Source organism: Neltuma alba, unplaced genomic scaffold (assembly GCF_004799145.2).
Source record: "Neltuma alba isolate B1F8T4 unplaced genomic scaffold, ASM479914v2 tig00013430_pilon, whole genome shotgun sequence".
NCBI classification, from domain to species: Eukaryota; Viridiplantae; Streptophyta; class Magnoliopsida; order Fabales; family Fabaceae; genus Neltuma; species Neltuma alba.
Window position 1 is genome coordinate 230429 of NW_021637680.1, and position 21247 is coordinate 251675.

Genomic DNA, 21247 nt, shown 5'->3' on the forward strand with positions numbered 1-21247 from the left:
ATTTGTGGAGGTGAATAAAGAACTTTATATATTTTGAGAAGGTGATGAAAAACTACTTGGTCCAGAAGTACCAAATCATAGGTCCAGAAGTATCATATCATATCTTATCAATCATACATGACATCACATATCATTTGCTGTTAACTTACTGGTAAGATATATTTCTTCACCAAAGACATTGGAATAGAATTCTAGATTCTTTTCTGATTTACATGCTGGTAATTCCAAATGGAGTATTTATCTCACAATATCCAAAAGATGGTGAAAGATATATCCAGCAAATTCATTCAAATAAAAATCTAGCAGATTTGTTCACCAAGTCACTTCCTATTACAATATTTAAAAAGTTTGTTCATGATATCAGATGTCATAGACTCAAGGATATCAATTGATGTTATCAAGAGGGAGAGTTAATACACGCTGTACTCTTTTTCCCTTGTCTATGGTTTTTTCCCACTGGGTTTTCCTAGCAAGGTTTTTAATGAGGCAGCATCGAATAGTGTATTAGTGAATGTGTACTCTTTTTCTTCTACTAGGTTTTTATCCCACAGGGTTTTTCCTAGTTGAAGTTTTTTAATGAGGCACATCCTTATATAATGGACATCCAAGGGGGAGTGTTATGAATATTGTGTGGATGTCCATTTACCCCTTGCTCTTCATCTTCTCCAAGTAACTTCCACTACCTCCACCATCCATTACTCCTCCACTACCCATTACTCCTCCACTACCCATTCACTCTTGTAACTCACCTCCATTCACATTCATGGGATTGATTATCCACCATTTGTCATTTAAGAACAATTGTAACCTATTTGTAAGATTATGCCTATAAATAGGGCATGTCATTTGTGTTGTAATGCAAGTGAAGCAAGTGAAGAAATACAAAAGCAATCTCATTCTCTTGTCTTCATCTTTCTACTTTTGTGGTTTCATTTTTGGTTCTATTTCATAACATTAATGTTTTATAAAACAACTTTTAATATTTCTTTATTGCAGTTTTAAACTAAGCTAATATTTAACAATTTGTATTTATTTATTTACTTAATAATTTCACGTTTTATTAATAATTTTATAAAATATTAAATCCTAACCAATCAAATTTTAATCTATGGGTTAAGATCAGATGTGAGGAGGAAGTGGGGCGAAAGGGACGCGTATAAAGTCATTCCCCTGTTACACTTTCCATCCAAATTATAAAGAAGACATCAAAAATTACAAATAAGTACTACATCTGATTTTTAATATAAAAATTAATTAATTAATTTAAATAGATTAAAAAAATTAGTTATGTTAATTATTTATAATAAATAGGTGTTATTTTTTTTTGAAATATTCTTATTAATCAATCAAGTTTTTTACTAGAACTATCGTTATCATAAGAACTACGTGAAAAAAAATAAATATGTGAGACAAAATATATTAGGATCTTATTTTTAAGATCAAAATAAAAATTAAATAAACTTTTGGGATAATTAATATATAAGTCCTTATAGTTGCAACTGGTTTTTAATCAGGTCCCTATAATTTTTTTTCTTTTTATCAGGTCCTTATACTTTCATATATTTTTAATCAAGTCCTTATAATTTTTTTTCTTTTTATCAGGTCCTTATTGTTTTACTTTGTTTTTAATTGGGTCCTTGTAGTTTTTATTTTTTATTTTACAAATAATAACATTTTAAAAATAATAAATTATTGTAACAATGTTATGTTAATATTCTTTTAAATTTTTAGTTAAACAAATATATTATTTATTTTCAATTCGAATTTTTTATAATTATAAAATTCAAATTATAATAATAAATTTTTCTAAAATTAAAATATGATTATAAATAATTTATATTTAAGTATAATTATTATTCTGATTATTTATTAATTACTAAATGATTATATTAATTATTTTGTCCAATTATATAATTATTAATTTAAAAATGAAATTAATTTTAAAGAATAAAGTTAATAAATAATTTTTCAAAACTACAAAGCACCTAATTAAAAAATAAGTGAAACTATAAGGATCTGATAAAAAGAAAAAAAAAAGAAGGACCTAATTAAAAATACACGAAAGTAAAAGGAGTTGATAAAAAGAAAATATTTTATAAAGACTTAATTAAAAATCAGATGAAACTATAAGGACCTGGAGATTAATTATCCCTAAACTTTTATATTAAGAATTGGAGATAGCATCTCGTAAAACAGTAATACCGATTGAATTCCAAAGTTACAATTAAATGCCAAGGAACTAATGATATTTCTTACAACGTAAAACGCTCAAAAGTTAATTTTGACCAAGCACTTTGACTAATTATCGGGATCACCCGCGATGGCATCACTGAGTGACTCAAAATATTATAATACCCCTAACCATTAAAATAAAAGTTTATTTAATTTTTATTTTAATTTTAAATATAAAAATTTAATTCATTTTGTGTATCATATTTATTCATTATTTTTCAAAATAATCTTTGTAATAATAATAGTTCTAACCAATACACTTAAATAGTAAGAATATTTTAGAAAAAATAATACTTATTTATTACAAATGACTAACTTAACTAGTTTTCTTAATATACTCAAATTAGTCAATTAATTCTTATATTAAGGACCGAATGTAGCATTTTATAAAATACTAACATGTTAATGGAGTAAATATTATTATTTAGACACCTTTACATATAATTTACAAGTAAAGCTTTGAGATTTATAAATCTTCTGAAAATTTATAACTTAACTAGTGTATTTGTAATTTACAAGTTGATATGTTTCCTACACTCGTAAATTTCTGAAGAACTTATAAATTGACATACCATGTGAATTTACAACTTAAATAGTGTGAAAAATAAATATAATAGTTTGTACTAATTAGCATAAATATAGAAAGAGATTGTTTGGGAATAGGATCGATCAGTTCCCTTTTCATTTTTCTTCTTCTCTCTAATTTACCTCATTACTATTGCCGCTCTTACTGTTGTTATTATTAATGATATGACAATCATGATCAATATTAAATATAAAATTTATAATAAATTAAAATTATACTATTTATAAGTTTTAAAAAAATTTAGGCGACCATAAGTCCGTAATACAGGAGCCACGTGTGCACTTATAATCCATATTACTACCTTCTGTCCTAATTATAAGAGCTAGTTGACTAATTTAAGGAAATTAAAAAAAATAAGTTAAGTTAGTTAATTGTAATAAATAGGTTTTTTTTTCTGAAATATTTTTGCTAATCAAATATGTTGACTAAAACTACCATTATTAGAAGAATTATTTTAAGAAAAAATGCATAAATCACTACAAAAAAAATTGACTTTCAGTAGTGACTTTTAGTGTCGCCACTAAATAGTTGTTGTTATAGCAACCGTGGTTGAAAATTTTTAACGACAACAAAAAAAAAATCGCCGTTGAAAGCCATTTTTAGCAGCAACTTTTACAAGTTCTAGATGTGACATTTGTCGCCACTAAAAGATATTTTTGGCAATGATCTTTTGCTGCCGCTAAAAGTACTTTCAATGATGACTTTTTTTGTTACGGCTAAAAGCGATGCCAAAGAAAAACTAACTTTACTGATGCCACATCACCGCCGTCGGCTACCACGTCCTCACCGATTCGTCACCACCTCATCATTGATAGTTGCCACGTCATCACTAACCACCACTTCACTGGCCACCACCTCCACATCATTGCCACATCACCACTCTCATGCCACATCACTCCTTGCCACCATGTTACTGTCCAAATATTTTCACATTAAGGGTGTGTTTGGATGAAACCAAACCGTGGTTTGGAAAAATGATTCTGGAGAATAGATTCTGGAAAGAATAGATTTTATGAAAAAGTGATTTTGAGAAGTGAGAGTGTTTGGATAGTTGTTATCAAAAGCACTTTTTATATATACAAATTACTAAAAAAAAGACATAAGTTAATATGATAATTACAGAAAAAAATAGATTTTATGATATATTTTAATTTGAAGGAATAAAATTATTAATAATATATTTTTTATTAACATAATTAATAATACATAAGATAATATAATTAATAATTAATTAATATGTATATATATATATATTTATAAAATATAAGATTAAATATATTTATAAAAAAAATATGTTTATAAAAAAATAACAAGATACATATCCTATAGGCTCTCACACTCTCCCTCTTTTCTCCAAAAACAAAAATTTTTTGCTTTTTCCAAAACCATGGTTTTGGTTTTTGGGTAGGTGTTTGGGTGATTTATTCCCCAGAGCATGGTTTGGGGTGTCACCCAAACACACCCTTAAATGTGTCTTCTTCAAGGTTCAAACTTGTGACCGCTTCTTTTCGTGTCCAATCTTCTTGCCATTGAGTTGGATTGAATTTATTTATTATTATTGTAAAATAAAATATATATATATATATATTATCATATTAAACTTTTAGCAGTGATATTAGAAAGTTGCCACTCAAAGTCAAACCGTTGCCACTAAAAATTTGAGCATGAATGGAGAATCAAAAGGCTTTCAACGGCAACACTAATGGTCGCCTTTAAAAGTCTACTTTCAACGGTGATTCTAGAAAGCCGCCATTGAAAGTGAGCCCTTCAGTGGTGACCCCATCACCATTGAAAGTCTTACGTTCAGTGGTGACTTTTGTGTCATCACTAAAAATCATCACTAAAAAATACTTTTAGTGATGACTTTTAACGGTGACATTTTTGTTGACTTTCTAGTGTCACTGCCAAAAGTCAACTTTTTGTAGTGACTTTTTTTGTCGCCATCAAAAATCATTGTCGGAAATTTTTTTTAGTAGTGAATATTAGAGACAAAGTGAATTAAAATTCTATATCTAAGACTAAAATAAAGATCAAACAAGGTCTTATATTAAGAACAAGAGATAGTGTTATATAATTTTAGCTTATCATATAGAGCGTAACAAATTTATAGGGAGCCAAATGGCAATAGCAATTTAGCTTCCTTTATGCGCCATACATTTGCCCTTTCTTGATGGTTTAGTTATGACCAAAAAATTGCTTAGCTGAATCGAGTGGAATTGTCATTCGCCAAAAATTAAAATTAGATTGGAAAGCGAAACGGTTTTAAGAAACCGAACCTACTTTGAGTGCCAAAAAAAGAAAATACTGAAAATTAAAAAAATCCAAAAAAAAATTGACCCAATAAATAAGCCTGATGGATTTTTCAAAGAAAAATGACCACAAAATACTATATGAATTTCAAAAAGACAAAAAAGACACCCGAATAAATAAAATCACAAAGCCAACATCAGGTACCAATCTAGAATTTTGATTTTTGGCCTAAAAAACGAAATGCCTTTATTATGTTTTTTACAGAAAAGTTGCCCGGCCCCTCAAAATAGGTTGCAAAACCCATTGACAAAATAATAACTCTTACTATGAAAGTTGTGAAATCCCACTATGTGTTTTGTAAAGTTCAGCATGGAATTGTATTATCTTTTACAGAAAAGTTACCCATTCCCTCAAAACATGTTGCAAAACCCATTGACGAAATAGTAAATCTCACTATGAAAGTTGTAAAACCCACTATGTATTTTGTAAAATTCGTTGTGCAATTATATTATTTTTTTACAGAAAAGTTGCCCGGCCCCTCAAAACAGGTTGCAAAACCCATTGACAAAATAGCAAGTCTCACTATGAAAGTTATAAATTCCACTAATTGTTTTGTAAAATTCAGCGTGGAATTGTATTTTTTTTACAGAAAAATTGCCCAACTCCTCCAAAAAGATTGCAAAACACATTGATGAAGTAGTAACTCTCACTATAAAAGTTGTAAATTCTATTATGTTTTGTAATAATAAGGGCATTTCGGTCTTTAAGTGAAAAATCAAAATTTCATATTAGTACCTGATGCTTTCTTTGTCTTTTTGAAATTTATATGATATTTTGTGGTCATTTTCTCATTTTTCAAACTATGTGTAGTTATATGGCATTATTTCATTAAAAATTTCACACACACATGCGTATGGTGTTAATATATGTGTTAACTAATAGACTTATTATGAATTTATTTTTCATACATATTACTATTTGGAGTTCTAAATATAAATATGAGAGATAAAATAGATTAGAATATTATATTTAAGACCTAAACAATAGTTAAACGAGATATTATATTAAGGAGCGGATGTAGTAGCATTATTTGAACAAAAAAAAACTCATTTTGTTATATTGGCTATGGAAACTTCTTTCACATAATATTCTATGTCAACAATGGTAGGGTGTATACTCTTAGTATTTTATTTTATTTTATTGACCATATTTATATTTTATTTTAAACAGTGGGCCAAAAAATATTTTATTTTAGCATTGTATGATGTCATGAATGATCCCAAATGATCCTATCGCTAATCTATTTTATTGAAGCATTTTCCAAAGTACACTCCATTTCCCCAGCAATATCATTCAAATACGTCTCCACCTAAATTCATTCAAAAACCACTAACGTATTTTTACCTAATTAATTAATATAATATTTGATCCAGCTGAGTAATTCACATCAAGTATTGTTTTTGCATATTTTTTATACTGTCTCCGCTCCTTAATATAAAACTTTACTTGACTTTTATTTTGATTTTAAATATAAGACTCCAATCCATTTTGTTTATCATATTAATGCTTTTTTCTCAAGGCAGCCTTTTTAACAATGATAGTTCTAGCTAATACACTTGATTAGTAAAGGTATTTTAGAAAAGACAACACTTATTTATTACAAATAACTAACTTAACTTTTTTTTTTAGTGTTCTCAAATTAGTTAACTAGCTCTTATAATTAGGATCAAGGGTAGTGCCATATAATTAAGCTTTCTACATAATTTTTTTATAATGTTTTTATTTTTAGAAACCTAATAAAAAATAAGCATTATAATATAAAAAATTCATATAAAAATTATAGTATTTTTTAAAAAAAGAAGAAACAAGACGTCTGAGTTCCATCTCGGTCCCAAACCGAGACAGGACAAAACAGGACAAAAGTCTGGTCTCGTCCTTGTTCATCAGGACGCGCCTGTCGAGGTCATGTCCGGTGAAAGATGCTTAAATATCATTCAAATACCTCTTCACTTAAATTCATTCAAAAACCATTAAGGTGTTTTTACCTAATTGTTTAATATAATACTTGATCCAGTTGAGGAATTTAAATCCAAAGATTATTAGGCCTAGATTAAAAATTCTGTTAATATAACTTTTCATTTATAAAATTTAAACCTTTATCTTTTAAGAAACATCAGGTTCATTTCACTAGACCTAACAATCATGTCTATAAATTTTTTTTTTCCCTCTTTTGACTCAACCACTATATTTACTATTAATGAAGAATACTTGGCAGATATTGGATTATTGGCATAACCACTAAATTTTAGTCAATCAAACTGATGTGAAAAGAAATCTCAGGCGTGCGCATTAGGGAAGTGAATCAACGAGCACATAATTACTCTTTTTACCAACAGATTCCTTGTTTTAATAAAAAAATTCAGGAAGTATTTTCCATTCTAAATGTTAGATAATTAATTACAGAAATTAAAAAATAAATTAAATTATTTATTTGTAAAAGTATGCATTAATTATCTAAGATACTCATTTTAATTATTTATATTATAAACTATTTCATTCATTAAAAAAATTCTTTAAATATATGTAATTAATATGAAGAGTTTAAAAATTTTATAAATTTGAAGAAAAATAGATTTATGACTTATATTTAGGAGGTAAGTTTTAGTCTTAAATATAAGTTATTAATTAATTTTTATTATATAGAAGAGTTTATCATTTTTTAAATTGATTATCTGACTGATAAATTAATATATAATATAATGTTATACGTAATTATTTTAGAAAAGTTAGTTCACATATCTTATAATTAAATAATTTATTTGGCTTTCTTATTTTATCTGAATTAAATAAATAACCCGTGTACGAACAACTTAAGCCCGTTTAGTGTGTCTTTGTCCTAACCATTCCAACTCTGACTGGATAAAAAAGACTAAAACAAAATTGGAAACAGAACTGAGGGGCGAATTGTTTTTAACAAAAGGATTGCTTGGAATTTGGAAAGTAACTACGGGCCGGAAGCAAAAAGTGGGGATAGAACGCCACAAGGAAAGATCGGTTGACTTCCTGTTGCATCGTGCGGTATAGGATTTAAAGATTTTACAACCAGTCACGTTATTTGTGTGGGGCCCACAAAGGACTTAACGTCTCTGACCCGCTAAATATAGTTGACCTTGAAAAGTCCCAGTTTGGAACATGCGAGAAGAATTTTCATTCAAGATCTGTGTGTAAAACCCGACATTGGAGACAGCTGCAAATAATGCATACGTGCACGTGATTCACTCTTCCTCCTCGAACTCATAACCCAATCCTATTTCCTCTTCGAAATCACTACGAGAGGAGTGAAATTCACATACCCAGATGAGAAATTCAACTCCATTGTTCCGTCTCCATGTCCCCCTTAACTTCTTCTTCCTTCTCTTTCTGAGCTGTGCAAATTCTCAGTCTGAACTCTATGATCAAGAACATGGAGTTCTGCTAAGGATGAAACAGTACTTTAAAAGCCCATCTTCTCTCAGTCACTGGACACAATCAGAGTCATCTCATTGTTCATGGAAAGAGATCACCTGCAACAATAACTCTGTCTCAGGGCTGGCTCTGAAAGAGATCAATATCATTCAACCGATACCAACTTTCATCTGTGAGCTTAAAAACCTCACTTCTATTGATTTTCATTTGAATTTCATTCCTGGGGAGTTCCCAACGTATCTCTACAACTGTTCCAAGCTGGAGCACCTGGACCTTTCTGATAATTACTTCATTGGCAAGGTTCCAGAGGACATTGACAGATTGGCTAGCCTGCGTTTTCTTAACCTCGGCGGCAACAACTTTTCCGGTGAGATTCCGGAGAGCATTACGCGGTTAAAAGAGCTCACAACTCTTCACCTTGATTTATGTCTATTCAATGGCAGTATCCCAATTGAAATAGGCGACTTATCCAATCTTGAAATCTTGAATTTGGGCGTCAACCCATTCTCTCCTTCAAAGTTTCCTTCTAGCTTCACCAACCTCACGAAGTTGAAGCATTTTCTGATGTCTGATTGCAACTTGATTGGTGAAATCCCAGAAAGTATTGGGAAACTGGTAGTCTTAGAGATGTTGGATTTATCCCGAAATCAGTTAAGTGGCAAAATTCCAAGTAGTTTGTTTATGCTGAAGAATCTCAGCATGATGTTTCTTTCAAGGAATCAGCTTGATGGGGAGCTACCTCAAGTGATTGAAGCCTTAAACTTGACCATCATTGATCTTCCTCAGAACAAGCTTACAGGAAAGATACCTAATGGCTTTGGAAATCTCCATAAGCTAACTGGCTTGAACTTGGGACTTAATCAATTATCAGGTGAGATTCCCGAAAGCCTAGGCCGTCTTCAATCTATAATAGATTTCAGCGTCTTCTTCAACAATTTATCAGGCAACATTCCTCCAGAGTTCGGGCTCCATTCAAACCTTGGAAGATTTGAACTTGCATCAAACAGTTTAACGGGCAGTCTTCCTCAGAATTTGTGTTACCATGGCAGTTTATTTCGATTAACAGCTTATGACAACAAACTCAGTGGTGAACTACCAGAATCATTAGGAAATTGTAGCAGCTTGCTAGAGTTGAAGGTCTACAATAATGAGCTCTCTGGTGAAATTCCTAGCAGCCTTTGGAAGTCTCGGCATTTGTCAACTTTAATGATCAGTGAAAATAAGTTCACAGGTGAGCTTCCTGAAACATTGCCTGTGAATGTTTCACAGATGGTAATTAGTTACAATCAGTTTTCTGGCAGAATTCCAGCAGCAATATCTTCCATGAAAAATCTGGTTGTGTTCAAGGCAAGTGGCAACCTCTTTAATGGAAGTATTTCGCAAGAGCTAACCAGTCTTTCTCAGCTTGCAACTCTGCTTCTTGATCAGAACAAACTTTCTGGGCCGCTTCCATCTAAAATCATATCATGGAAATCTCTGAGAATTCTAAACTTGAGCCAAAATCAACTTTCTGGGGAAATCCCAGATTCAATTACTCGTTTGATTGACCTTGCACAACTAGACTTGTCAGAAAACCAATTATCTGGCCAAATTCCATCTCAACTAGCCCTTTTGAGAAACTCTGATCTCAACCTTTCCTCTAATCACTTGACTGGGAAGATTCCTAGTGAATTTGAAAATCTTGCTTATGCCACCAACTTTTTGAACAATCCGGGCCTTTGTGCTAACACAGCTGGATTAAACCTTAAATTGTGCAATTCTGGTTCTGTCCCTCAGAAGTCAAGCAAAGGCTCATCCATGTCTCTTGCTTTGATCATAGGCCTTGCTATAGTAGCCTCCATAGCAATTTCCTTGTTATCACTTTTCATGATGAAATTCTACCAAAAGAGAAAGCAAGAATTGGACACTTCATGGAAGTTGACTTCCTTCCAGAAGCTAACTTTCACAGAATCAAAGATTGTCTCATCCTTGACAGACCATAACATCATAGGTAGAGGAGGGTACGGTACTGTGTACCGTGTTGCTGTCAATGATAAAGACCATGTTGCTGTGAAGAAGATAAGCAATAACAGGAAGTTAGATCATAAGCTTGAGAATGCATTTCTTGCAGAAGTTGAAATCTTAGGCACTATTCGTCACATCAACATAGTGAAGTTACAATGTTGTATATCTAATGAGGATTCTCTACTTCTAGTATATGAGTATTTGGAACATCATAGTCTTGATAAGTGGCTGCACAAGAAGAATGGCTCATTGGGTGTGTCATCTGCAGTTCATAGCATTATTCTTGAGTGGCCAAGGAGATTGCAAATAGCCATTGGGATTGCACAAGGTTTGAGCTACATGCATCATGATAACTCGCCGCCCATTATTCATCGTGATGTCAAAGTAAGTAACATTCTCTTGGACTCTCAGTTCAATGCAAAAGTTGCAGATTTTGGTCTTGCCAAGATTTTGATCAAACCAGGACAACTTGATACCATGTCATGTGTGGTTGGCTCTTTCGGTTACATTGCTCCAGGTAAATAATGCCATAAGTAGTCAAATATATAATCTATATATAATAGGTAGTTGTACTGCTGATATGCTGTGAGTGATATTATTTTAGATTTCATACAAAGCATGAGCCCATATTTTACTTTGGGAAAATTAATCTTTAGATCTTTATAATTTCACCTGATTTTTAATTAAGTCCCTGTAATTTTTTTATTGGTTCCTTATAGTTTCACTTAGTTATAGTAAGGTCCTTATCGTCTTTTTTTAATCAAGTCTTGCTAGTTTCACATGATTTCTTATCAAATCCTGTAATTTTAGATAACTGATAAAAAAAAAACTACAAAGATTTAATTAGAATCATGTGATACTACAAGAACTTGATGAGAAAAAAATTATCGAGTGTTGGCAAAAACAAATACCAAGTCCTCATAGATTAAGTTTCTCTCCTAGTTTTCAGTGAACTATTTGGTCCTTGGCTTTGTATCTAGTTGTAATCATAGAAAAATTAGTAAATATGCAATTTAGCACAAAAATCACAAATTTATTGCTTGTTATTAGTCCTTCCCTCATCTTTTGAGTCACTTGACAGAAGGATCAATAAGGGATGCTTAGTTTCAAATTAGCTTTCTTTCCTTTTAAACTGCACAAAACTGATATGAATGCTATGTGAAACATATTGAATTTGCAGAATATGCTCAAACGAAAAGAGTGAATGAAAAGGTTGATGTATATGGCTTTGGGGTCATCCTTCTAGAGCTGACAACAGGAAAAGAAGCTAACTATGGAGATGAGCACTCATCTCTTGCAGAATGGGCATGGCGTCAGATTCAACTAGGAAACAACATTGAACAAGTTCTAGACGAAGATGTTAAGGAAACTTCATATTTGGAGGAAATGTGCAGTGTCTTCAAGCTTGGGGTGATGTGTACAGCCAAAGAGCCAGCTGGTAGGCCTTCCATGAAGGAGGCTCTGAATATATTGCTCCGCTTGAAAGGACCATGTGGTTACATAGAAATGAATTTTGGTCATTTTGATGATGTTCCTCTCCTAAAGAATTCCAAAAGGGAGAGTAGGTTAGATATTGATAATGATAGTTAACTAGATTTATGTTGTGTTATGAAATGTTGGGGCCTGAGATGGCTTATAATGTGCTGTAACTTGGAAATCTCATATCATTTTTGCAGAATGAATTGATAGAGGATGTAAATATATGTGAGAATTACATTTAATCTTCAACTATCTCTTTTCTCTTTATCTCTTCTACTCCCTCCTCTCTTGTATAAGAGCTAAAAGAGCTTAATAACTAATGTAGATTTAAAAAATTAATTAAATTAGTTATTTATAAAATATTTGTATTGGTTTCTTTATAATATCTCTTTTAATCATTTGTATTATTCATAGAAATTATTTTCATAAGTGTAATTAATAAAGATAATTTGGAGAAAATATTACTACCTCTCTTGTCCTTCATATGAGACTTAATTGGAATTCAGATTCGGTTCTAAATATAAAACTTCAATCTATTTTATGTCTCATTTTTTCCAAGATATCTCAATTAATTGTGAGAGATTCCACCAAAAGGTATTTGGATGCGTATGACTAAAAAAAGTAGTTTAGAGATGTCAGCACACATTCATGACAAACAACCAACTAAATTAATCTCCTTGATATCCTTAAATTAGATATCTATTTTCTATATTAAAGATTCGATGTAGTATAAATTTGGAGGACAAAGTGGATGGAGTATTATATATTTAGGACTAAAACACTTTTTAACCAACTCCTATATTTAAAATTGGGTGGAGTATGCATAATTATACATACTTTTTTCTGTATATAAACTATTTGAATTTGAAAGTCGTGTCTTATTTCTAAAATAAGTAGAATTGTGATATCAATGATTATCAGTTATATTAAATATAAAATAAAAATTATAACAAGTTATATTAACTTTTCACAAATTATCAAGGGAAAAAAAACTGAATCGACCAATTCAACTGGAATCGTGAACCAGCCAGTGGTCTAATCTAGTTAGTACGGGTATTCAAGGGACAGGACAGGACTGGATTTTTGTCCCGTGTCCGGTCTTGTCTCTTCTAGGTTCTGTCTCGATTCTGAAGGAACTGGGACATCCCATTTTCCCTTTTTGTTGTAAAAAAGATTATGTAAAAAACTCAATTATATAGTATAAAAAAGGTGTAAAAATAATATTGTAAAAAAAAAACTATATAATGGCTTTATAAATTATTTTATTGAGAAAGGAGATTTTGTTGAGATAATACTACAACTCAAGAGCTAAAAATTACTATAAAAATAATTATTATTAATAAGTAAACTGAATAAGCTAATAATTATTATTAATAAATAATTTTCTTAAAAAAAAATACCCTGGGACAGGACGGGACGACCCCGTCCCGTGTCTTGTCTCATCTCATACTTGTCTTGTCCCAAAAAAATTTTTTGTCCTGTCCTGAACTCACCGGGATTGAGACAAATTGAACACTTCTACTAGTGAAAACTGATATAAACCGGTTTGGATGATTATATTACTATCAGTGCTACTTTTTCTTATTCAGCTCCTAATATATCAATCACTATAGATTTGAATAAATTTCAATGATGATTTTGGTCTCAATTAGTATTAATTTTAGTTATTAAAGAATCGCAAAGATCTAAATTCTCAATGTTGTTATACTTTATTATTGTTACAATCAAACTATTGTTATATTTTCTTGTATTTTATTATTTGTGACAATTAATGTTGTTGTATTTTGTTATTTTCAATTAAATGATATTATTTTAATATGACCAGTTTGACTATGAGTTAATCTCGATTTAACCTACTGACTCTTGAAACACTACCTTAACCAATTTAGTGTCTGGTCTAGTTTTTTATCCTCACAAATTATGCATGGTACGGCCTATTTTTCCACATTTTATATGAGAAAAATGTATTTAATTTATTGGTAAAATGGTTGTCCTTGGGATTGGTTTTTATATCTTCAGCAAGGACCAGATTTTCAAGAGATTATTTACCTAATTATGGTTAATCAGACATGATTACATTATACTAAAATCTAAAAATATACTTGCATTGGGATGGTGATTACCACGGGAGATCTTATTAAATAAACGAGATCTAGGAGGAGCTGCACATGTACGCGTGCTCTAAGGGCACTGAGATCTTTTGATGAGCAAATTTATCCATCTTGAAGGCCCCAGGCCTTCATAAAGTCATAACGACCAGTAAATTTTTTAAATGAAGATTTACCCCGGTTTTCTCAAAAATATCTAATGTGAAATAATATATTTTAAAATGTAGTAATACATTTTTCAAAGATTACTTTTGCTCTTTGACCAAATTGGTCATAAATCCCTTATTAAAAAATTAATTAACAAATGATTTCTAGGATGATGGCTTGCACAAAGGAAAATAAAATGCACACAAGGGAAGTTGAGTTACTCATAGAGAAGATCATTTGCAAAACACATTATTTAGATACAAGAGGCTAATTTGCACATAAGAATGATAACTTGCATATAAGAGCATATGGTCATACACATGAGAAGTTCGGTTGATGTGACATAAGGAAAAATGATTGCATATAAGAAAAGATGGATTGCACATTAGAGAAGTTAAGTTGCACACTGAGAATTTACCAATTAAATTCTCAATTAAGGATTTATTCCTATTTTTTCCTTGTTCTTTTTGTTGTTTTTTCTCTGTTTTTTTTTTGCTCTACTTGTATCTTGGATTCTTTTTTTTTTGGCTGTTGCTGGTTGTCACTATCCTATTTTCTTTTGGATACTTTGTATTGATTTTTTAGTATTAATAAAATGTTGCTTTTGTTAGAATGTAGTAATACATACTAGGCACTAAGAGGTTTCATTACAACTACCTATTCATGTTTAGGTTTTAACCAATTACAAGGCAAAAACCCAGCTATACTCCTCTTTCTAAGTCAAAGTACTAATTTTTTCCAAGTCAGAGTACTAACTTTTTCATATAAATGCATAAATTTTCAAGTCATGCTATTACTTTTAGTTCTTAATATAAGATCTAATTGATTAATCTAGAGAGATTAAAAAAGTTAGTTAAGTTAGCTATTTGTAGCAAATAAATATTGTCTTCCCTAAAATATCTTTATTAATCATATATGTTTGAATTACTTATTGATGCTAACTTCTTAACATATGCAACTAATATAGAAATTGCTTGAAGGCGAAATAGACAAATACTGGAGTCAAAGTGAATTAAGATCTTATATTTAGGATCAAATTAAAAGTCAAACTAGTTCTTGTATTAAGGACTGGTAGTATTAAACATTAAAACTAGTTAAAATTGATTAAAAACAATAAATATATAAAAATATATATTTTAAAATATCATTATTTATGGAGAGTGTGAGTAAAAGAGAGAATGAGTAGAGAAACACAGATAAGAAAGACATAGAGTTAATTTCCAGCTAAAAAATTGAAGTTTATATTTAAAAAAAAAAAGATTAGAGAGAATATTGCAATCCAACAAACCCCTTTCCAACTCTGGTGGCAAGTGGGGCTAAGGTGACAGCGGTTTTGCTCAGGAGCAGACTTATCATAATCATTTAATTGCAGTGGAGAAAACTAATGCCTTAGTTCTTGCAGTATGGCGGAGACCATTGGTATCGATCAATTCCCAAATAAAACCTATTCAATATATTTTTTAATTTTAAATATAAGACTTATTTTATAATATAATTTTAAAATTAGAGGAGCATCATTTTCCTTTGTGAATAATTCGATTGGACTTATTTGAGGATATATATGTTTAATTTTTTAAATTACAATATCAATGATTCCATTCATGATGAAATTGTGATAAATGTTAGGAATGTTTTCAATCACTTATAATAATTTAATTTAATAAGGTATGTTCGTTTTGGATAAGATCAATTTTAAACATGTTCTTCTATTTAGTTAAAACTAATTTAATTGATATTAAATATCACAACTTATAAGGGCGGCTTCAAAATCCACTATTAGCTGATGGTATTATATTATTTACAACCATTTCATAGTTTACAAACTGATTTGCAGGTAATCTTTTAACAATTACAGTTAATCTTCCGAAATTTACAACCAACTATGTTACCAATCACAAGGGAAATTTTATCCATTTGGATTTTATAAAAATATTGGTCATTCTTTGTAAATTTTAAATTCATATTTTTTTAAAATAATTAATTTTCCTTCATAATTCTCATGCACCATTCTTCGGATTAATCAGCCTTGCCGCTGGGTTTTGAAAAATCGGATTGATCAATGAAAAAATTAGGAGTCTTCCTTCTCATCGAATGCTTTACTTGGAGACAGAATAGAGAAAAAAATCATATTATTTATTAAAAAGGGAACACTTTAGGTACCATTGTTTGATTAAAACAAAACTTCTCATTTATGTACTTGAAATTTGTCTAAAAAGCCAACTACGACATATTTTTAGCCCCAACTCTTCTTTAGACGTGTACAACATATTTTTAACTGTTTGCATAGCTTAAAATATGTCATACGTCGAACATGAATTTCTAAATACCATTGGACAATAAATTTTGCGATAGGAGATGTTTAAACAATTATCCAATCAATTTATTAGTTTTTAGAAAAATGTAATACTAACTAACAACTTGGCATGATCTTCCTAAAATACTCTAATGTAACATCATATTATCTACCAATTTATAAACTAAATAAATTAATTTGAGAAAAATCACAAAAATAAAAGATAAAATCATAAAATAGATTAAAATCTTATATTTAAGATAAAAACTACTACCTCCGGTTCTTAATAATTAATATAAGAAGAAGTTAAATAATTAAATTAAAAAAATTTATTAAATTACTTAATTATAATACAAGTCACATAATATTTCTAAAATCCTTATATGCCGTATTAGGTTATATATTAAATTATAAGTTAGGTAAATTAGTTTTTAAAAAATAATAAATATAAATACTTTAAAATATTTTTTTTTTTTTAATCACTCTAAATTGTTCAATTCTTCAGTATAGTATTAATTAGTTCCGATATTCAAAATATATGAGTAAAAACGAACGCAGAAAATTTGCAGCTAAGGAATCACAAATGGGTTGATAGCTTCTTCTTATTGTTTGCTTTTTTTTTTTGGTTAAATGAAAGGTATGTATATATTAATCAAAATCAGATAACGTTACAAAAGCCGAACAAGGAGTGTGGAACAAAAACGAAGTCACCTGTTCACAAATAAATCCAAAATATTCTCAACTCTGCGTTCAGTGAGTGCATACACAGAGTAGACTACAGAGTCTGAGCGAAAGGAGTGGTCTTCAAAAATCCGTTCGCTGCGAGAGTCAATGGGTTGTTAGCTTTTTGGGGGAAGTCAGGGTCTTCCACTGCCCCCCCTTACGTCGACATCTTTTGTCATTTTTTCCACGGTGGAAATTTCTCAAACGTGACGCCTTCGACTTCAATGGGTGTGTTTGAATTGATATAAAAAAAAAAAAACTGATTTCCAATCTGACTGATTTTTATAACTAAAATTAGAGTAAAAATTAATTAGTATAATATGATTTATATTTAGATAAATACTTATAAAAAGTTAGTTGAAAAAAATTAAAAGTTACTTGGATGATTAAATAAAAAAATGAGTTCAATTGTAAAATGATTGAAAAGAATATAGACTTTATTGAATAATAGTATTTGATATTTTATATTTTTAATGTGATAATAGTTAAAAAATACCTAAAATTATTATGATAAAATAAAAATAATTTATTTTTAAGATTATAAAATAAAAATATTTGTTACTAAAAAAAATTGAAAACACATTGTAGATAATTAATTAAATATATATAATGAAAAACCATGAATATAAATTAAAATTCATTTGGTCTGAATAAAAACTTATTATGCTAATGAAGGAGATGAGGTAGAGAAGAAAATGTGAAGGTAAATTTGAATTGGTATATTTTTAATGCTCATTTTTAATGATCACTGTTTGAAACTGCAGTTTGAAATAAAAAAAGGTCAGATTTTTTGTTGTTAAGTCCAACTAAAGTTGAAGTCAGTTAGGCTTTTAGCCCATCCAAACAACCATTTGATCCTAAATAAGTTACAAATCTCAGTTTACAAATTCCAAAAAAACTTTTACCGTTTCTAATAGCAATCTAAACATGTCCAACAAAGGCGTGCTCCTTCCCATCTTGACATTTTAACAAACATGTGGGCTTCCCACCCATCTGGGATTCGTCGTCGTCAAACGCCAATTCCATGTTGCTTCTTAATTAACTATATTCATGTCTCTTACAAGAGCCAATTAGTTAATAAAAAATCAGTTTATAACTTGTAAACTCATGAATTTGAATCTAATTGTTAATTTGAAAATTTTATTTGTGAGCAATATATAAATATCTCTGTAAATATTTTTTGCGTTATAGAGACATGTCCTAATACTGATGACCGATGAGTACAAAAGACTCAGTTCACACAAATTTTTTTTTAAAAAAAAAAAACTTAAATTCACGTTACATCATTAAATAATTCCTATAATTTGATTCCACGTGGGTTTGAACTTCTCAAGTCGAAGTTGGGAGTGCTAAGACGAGATTCCATTCGATTTCTCTGTATGAGTAACAAATATAAAAACTCTTTGGATCTTCGGTTTATCTTTCACGTTCCCCTCCGGGGCCACTCTAATGGCCTTGACTCTCTTTTCTAAGCCGTCAGGCAAGTTCCAGGATTGTAAACTGGAGGTGCATCCCTTATATCTCAATCTTGGCGCCAACAAATTCTCCGGCAACATTCCGGCCAGCATCAGAAGGTTGAGGGAGCTGAGAAGTCTTCAACTTCACTTGTGTGAATTTAATGGCAGTAACCCTGATGAAATAGGCGACTTGTCCGATCTTGAATTGTTACACTTAGTATTTTATTTTATTGACCATATTTATATTTTATTTTAAACAGTGGGCCAAAAAATATTTTATTTTAGCATTATATGATGTCATGAATGATACCAAAAGATCCTATTGCTAGTCTATTTTATTGAAGCATTTTCCAAAGCACACTCCACTTCCACAACCATATCATTCAAATACCTCTCCACTTAAATTCATTCAAATACCAGTAACGTATTTTTACCTAATTGTTTAATGTAATATTTGATCGAGCTGACTAATTTAAATCCAAAGATTATTAGGCCTAAATTTAAAATTCTGTTAATATAACTTCGTTTATTTATAAAATTAAAACCTTTATCTTTTAAGAAACATCAAGTTCATTTCACTAAACCTAACAATCATATCCGTACTTCCCCCCCCCCCCCTCTTTTGACTGAGCCACTATATTTGCTGTTAAGGAGGAATACTTGGCAGATATTGGATTATTGGCATAACCACTAAATTTTAGTCAATCAGACTGATGTGAAAAGAAATTTCAGCCGTGCGCATTTGAAAAGTGAATCAACAAGAACGTAATTACTCTTTTACCAACAGATTCCTTTTTTTAATTAAAAAAATTCAGGAAGTGTTTTCCATTCTAAATGTTAGATAATTAATTACAGAAACTCAAAAATCAATTAAGTTATTTATTTGTAAAAGTATGTATTGATTATCTAAGATACTCATTTTAATTATTTATATTACAAACTATCATAAAAAAATTCTTTTAATATATGTAATTAATATGAAGAGTTTAAAAACATTTTAAATTTGAAAAAATTATATTGATGACTTATATTTAGAAGGTAAGTTTTAGTCCTAAATATAAGTCATCAATTAATCTTTCTTGTATAGAAGAGTTTATCATTTTTTTAAAAATTAATTACCTAACTTATAAATTGATATATAACATAATAGATTAGTGTGAAAAAGACTAGAACGAGATAAGCTAAAACAAAACTGAAAAACCAACAGCGGACTTGTGTTTAACAAATGAAGCTAATCTCGATGAACTAAGATTAAAATTCTTTTTAAGAAAAATATTTATATTTAATATCTGGTAATACTTCTAATAAAATTGCTTGGAAAGTAAAGATGGGCAGGAAACAAAAAGTGGGAATGAAACGCTACAAGGAAAGATCCGTCGACTTCCATCTACAAAGTTGAGCGGTAGGGGTGTTCAAGAAGGATCCGTCCCGGTCGGTCCGTTATGGTCCTGGTCTTATTAGGACGGGACGGATCCGTCTCGAAATTTTTCGGGACGAGACAAACCGGGACGGGACGGGACATGGGACGGGGTCGTCCCGTCCCGGTCCTTTTTTTTATATTATTTTTTTATCCCATTTATATAATATTATTTTTTTCATATTTTTTTAAGATTTGATACTATTGTATGGAACTATGGATATATTTATTTAGAGTTTTTATATTTGTTAATGATTTGAGATTATTGATGATTAGAATTTTGAGCAAGTTTTTATTGTGTTAAAAGATTTTATTTAGAGTTTTTAATGATTATTATATGTAATATTTTGAGTTTTTGTTTAAGGGTGTGTTTGGTATGAGGGATTTGGAAGGGAGGGGAGGGGAGGGGAGGGATTTTAATCATTTTCCCTTGTTTGGCAACACACAAATTTTAGGAGGGGAGGGAAAATTTTTTAAAATTTCCCCTCCCCTCCCCTCCTCAACCTCCCCTCCAAAATTGGGAGGATTTGGAAGGAAAATGCAATATTTTGTCATATTATGACCATTATGTTCATATTTTGTCATGTTGTGACCATTATGTTTATATTTTGTCATGTTGTGACTATTATGCCCATGCCTTAAATAAAATAAGAGCAAAATTGTCCATATTAAAATATTTTTCCCTCCCCTCCCCTCTTTTTTATAAATCCAAACAAGGTGATATTAAAATCCTTCCACTCCCCTCCCCTCCCCTTCCCTCCATTAAAATCCCTCCCCTCCCTTCCTCTCATTGAGCCAAACATACCTAAGAGTGTGCCCAAACAAATAAAAAAAAAATAAAAAGATGTTTTTATAAGGTTTAAGCCCAAAAAAAACATAATTAAAAAAATCAGATTTTATTAAAAAAATTTTAAAAAATTTAAAAAAAAAAAAAAGAGGTTTGGGATGTCCCGGTCCCGTCCCGGATCCGTCCCATCCCGACCGGGACCGGGACAACCCCGGGACGGATCGGGACACGGGACAGAAAATCTATCCTGTTACTGTTTATCGGGACGGAACCGGAACGAGCTTGTCCCGGTCCCGATC

At 30.3% G+C, this 21247-nt stretch overlaps 1 protein-coding gene across 1 annotated transcript; it reads left to right on the plus strand.

Annotated features, from left to right (window-relative positions):
• The first annotated feature begins 8344 nt into the window (after window positions 1–8344).
• Window positions 8345–12151, plus strand: LOC114737325 (receptor-like protein kinase 5). Its single transcript, XM_028925240.1, has 2 exons — window positions 8345–11054; window positions 11718–12151. The coding sequence occupies exons 1-2, from the start codon at window positions 8426–8428 to the stop codon at window positions 12125–12127; spliced, it is 3039 nt and encodes a 1012-aa protein (XP_028781073.1). The 5' UTR covers window positions 8345–8425; the 3' UTR covers window positions 12128–12151.
• The last annotated feature ends 9096 nt before the right edge of the window (window positions 12152–21247 follow it).

What these genes read in the sequence shown, in the direction of transcription:
- LOC114737325 (XM_028925240.1), top strand. Translation starts at nt 8,426, where the DNA reads ATGAGAAATTCAACTCCATTGTTCCGTCTCCATGTCCCCCTTAACTTC. An exon ending in TTTCGGTTACATTGCTCCAG is followed by an intron (nt 11,055 to 11,717) that starts GTAAATAATGCC and finishes TTGAATTTGCAG; the next exon opens with AATATGCTCAAACGAAAAGA.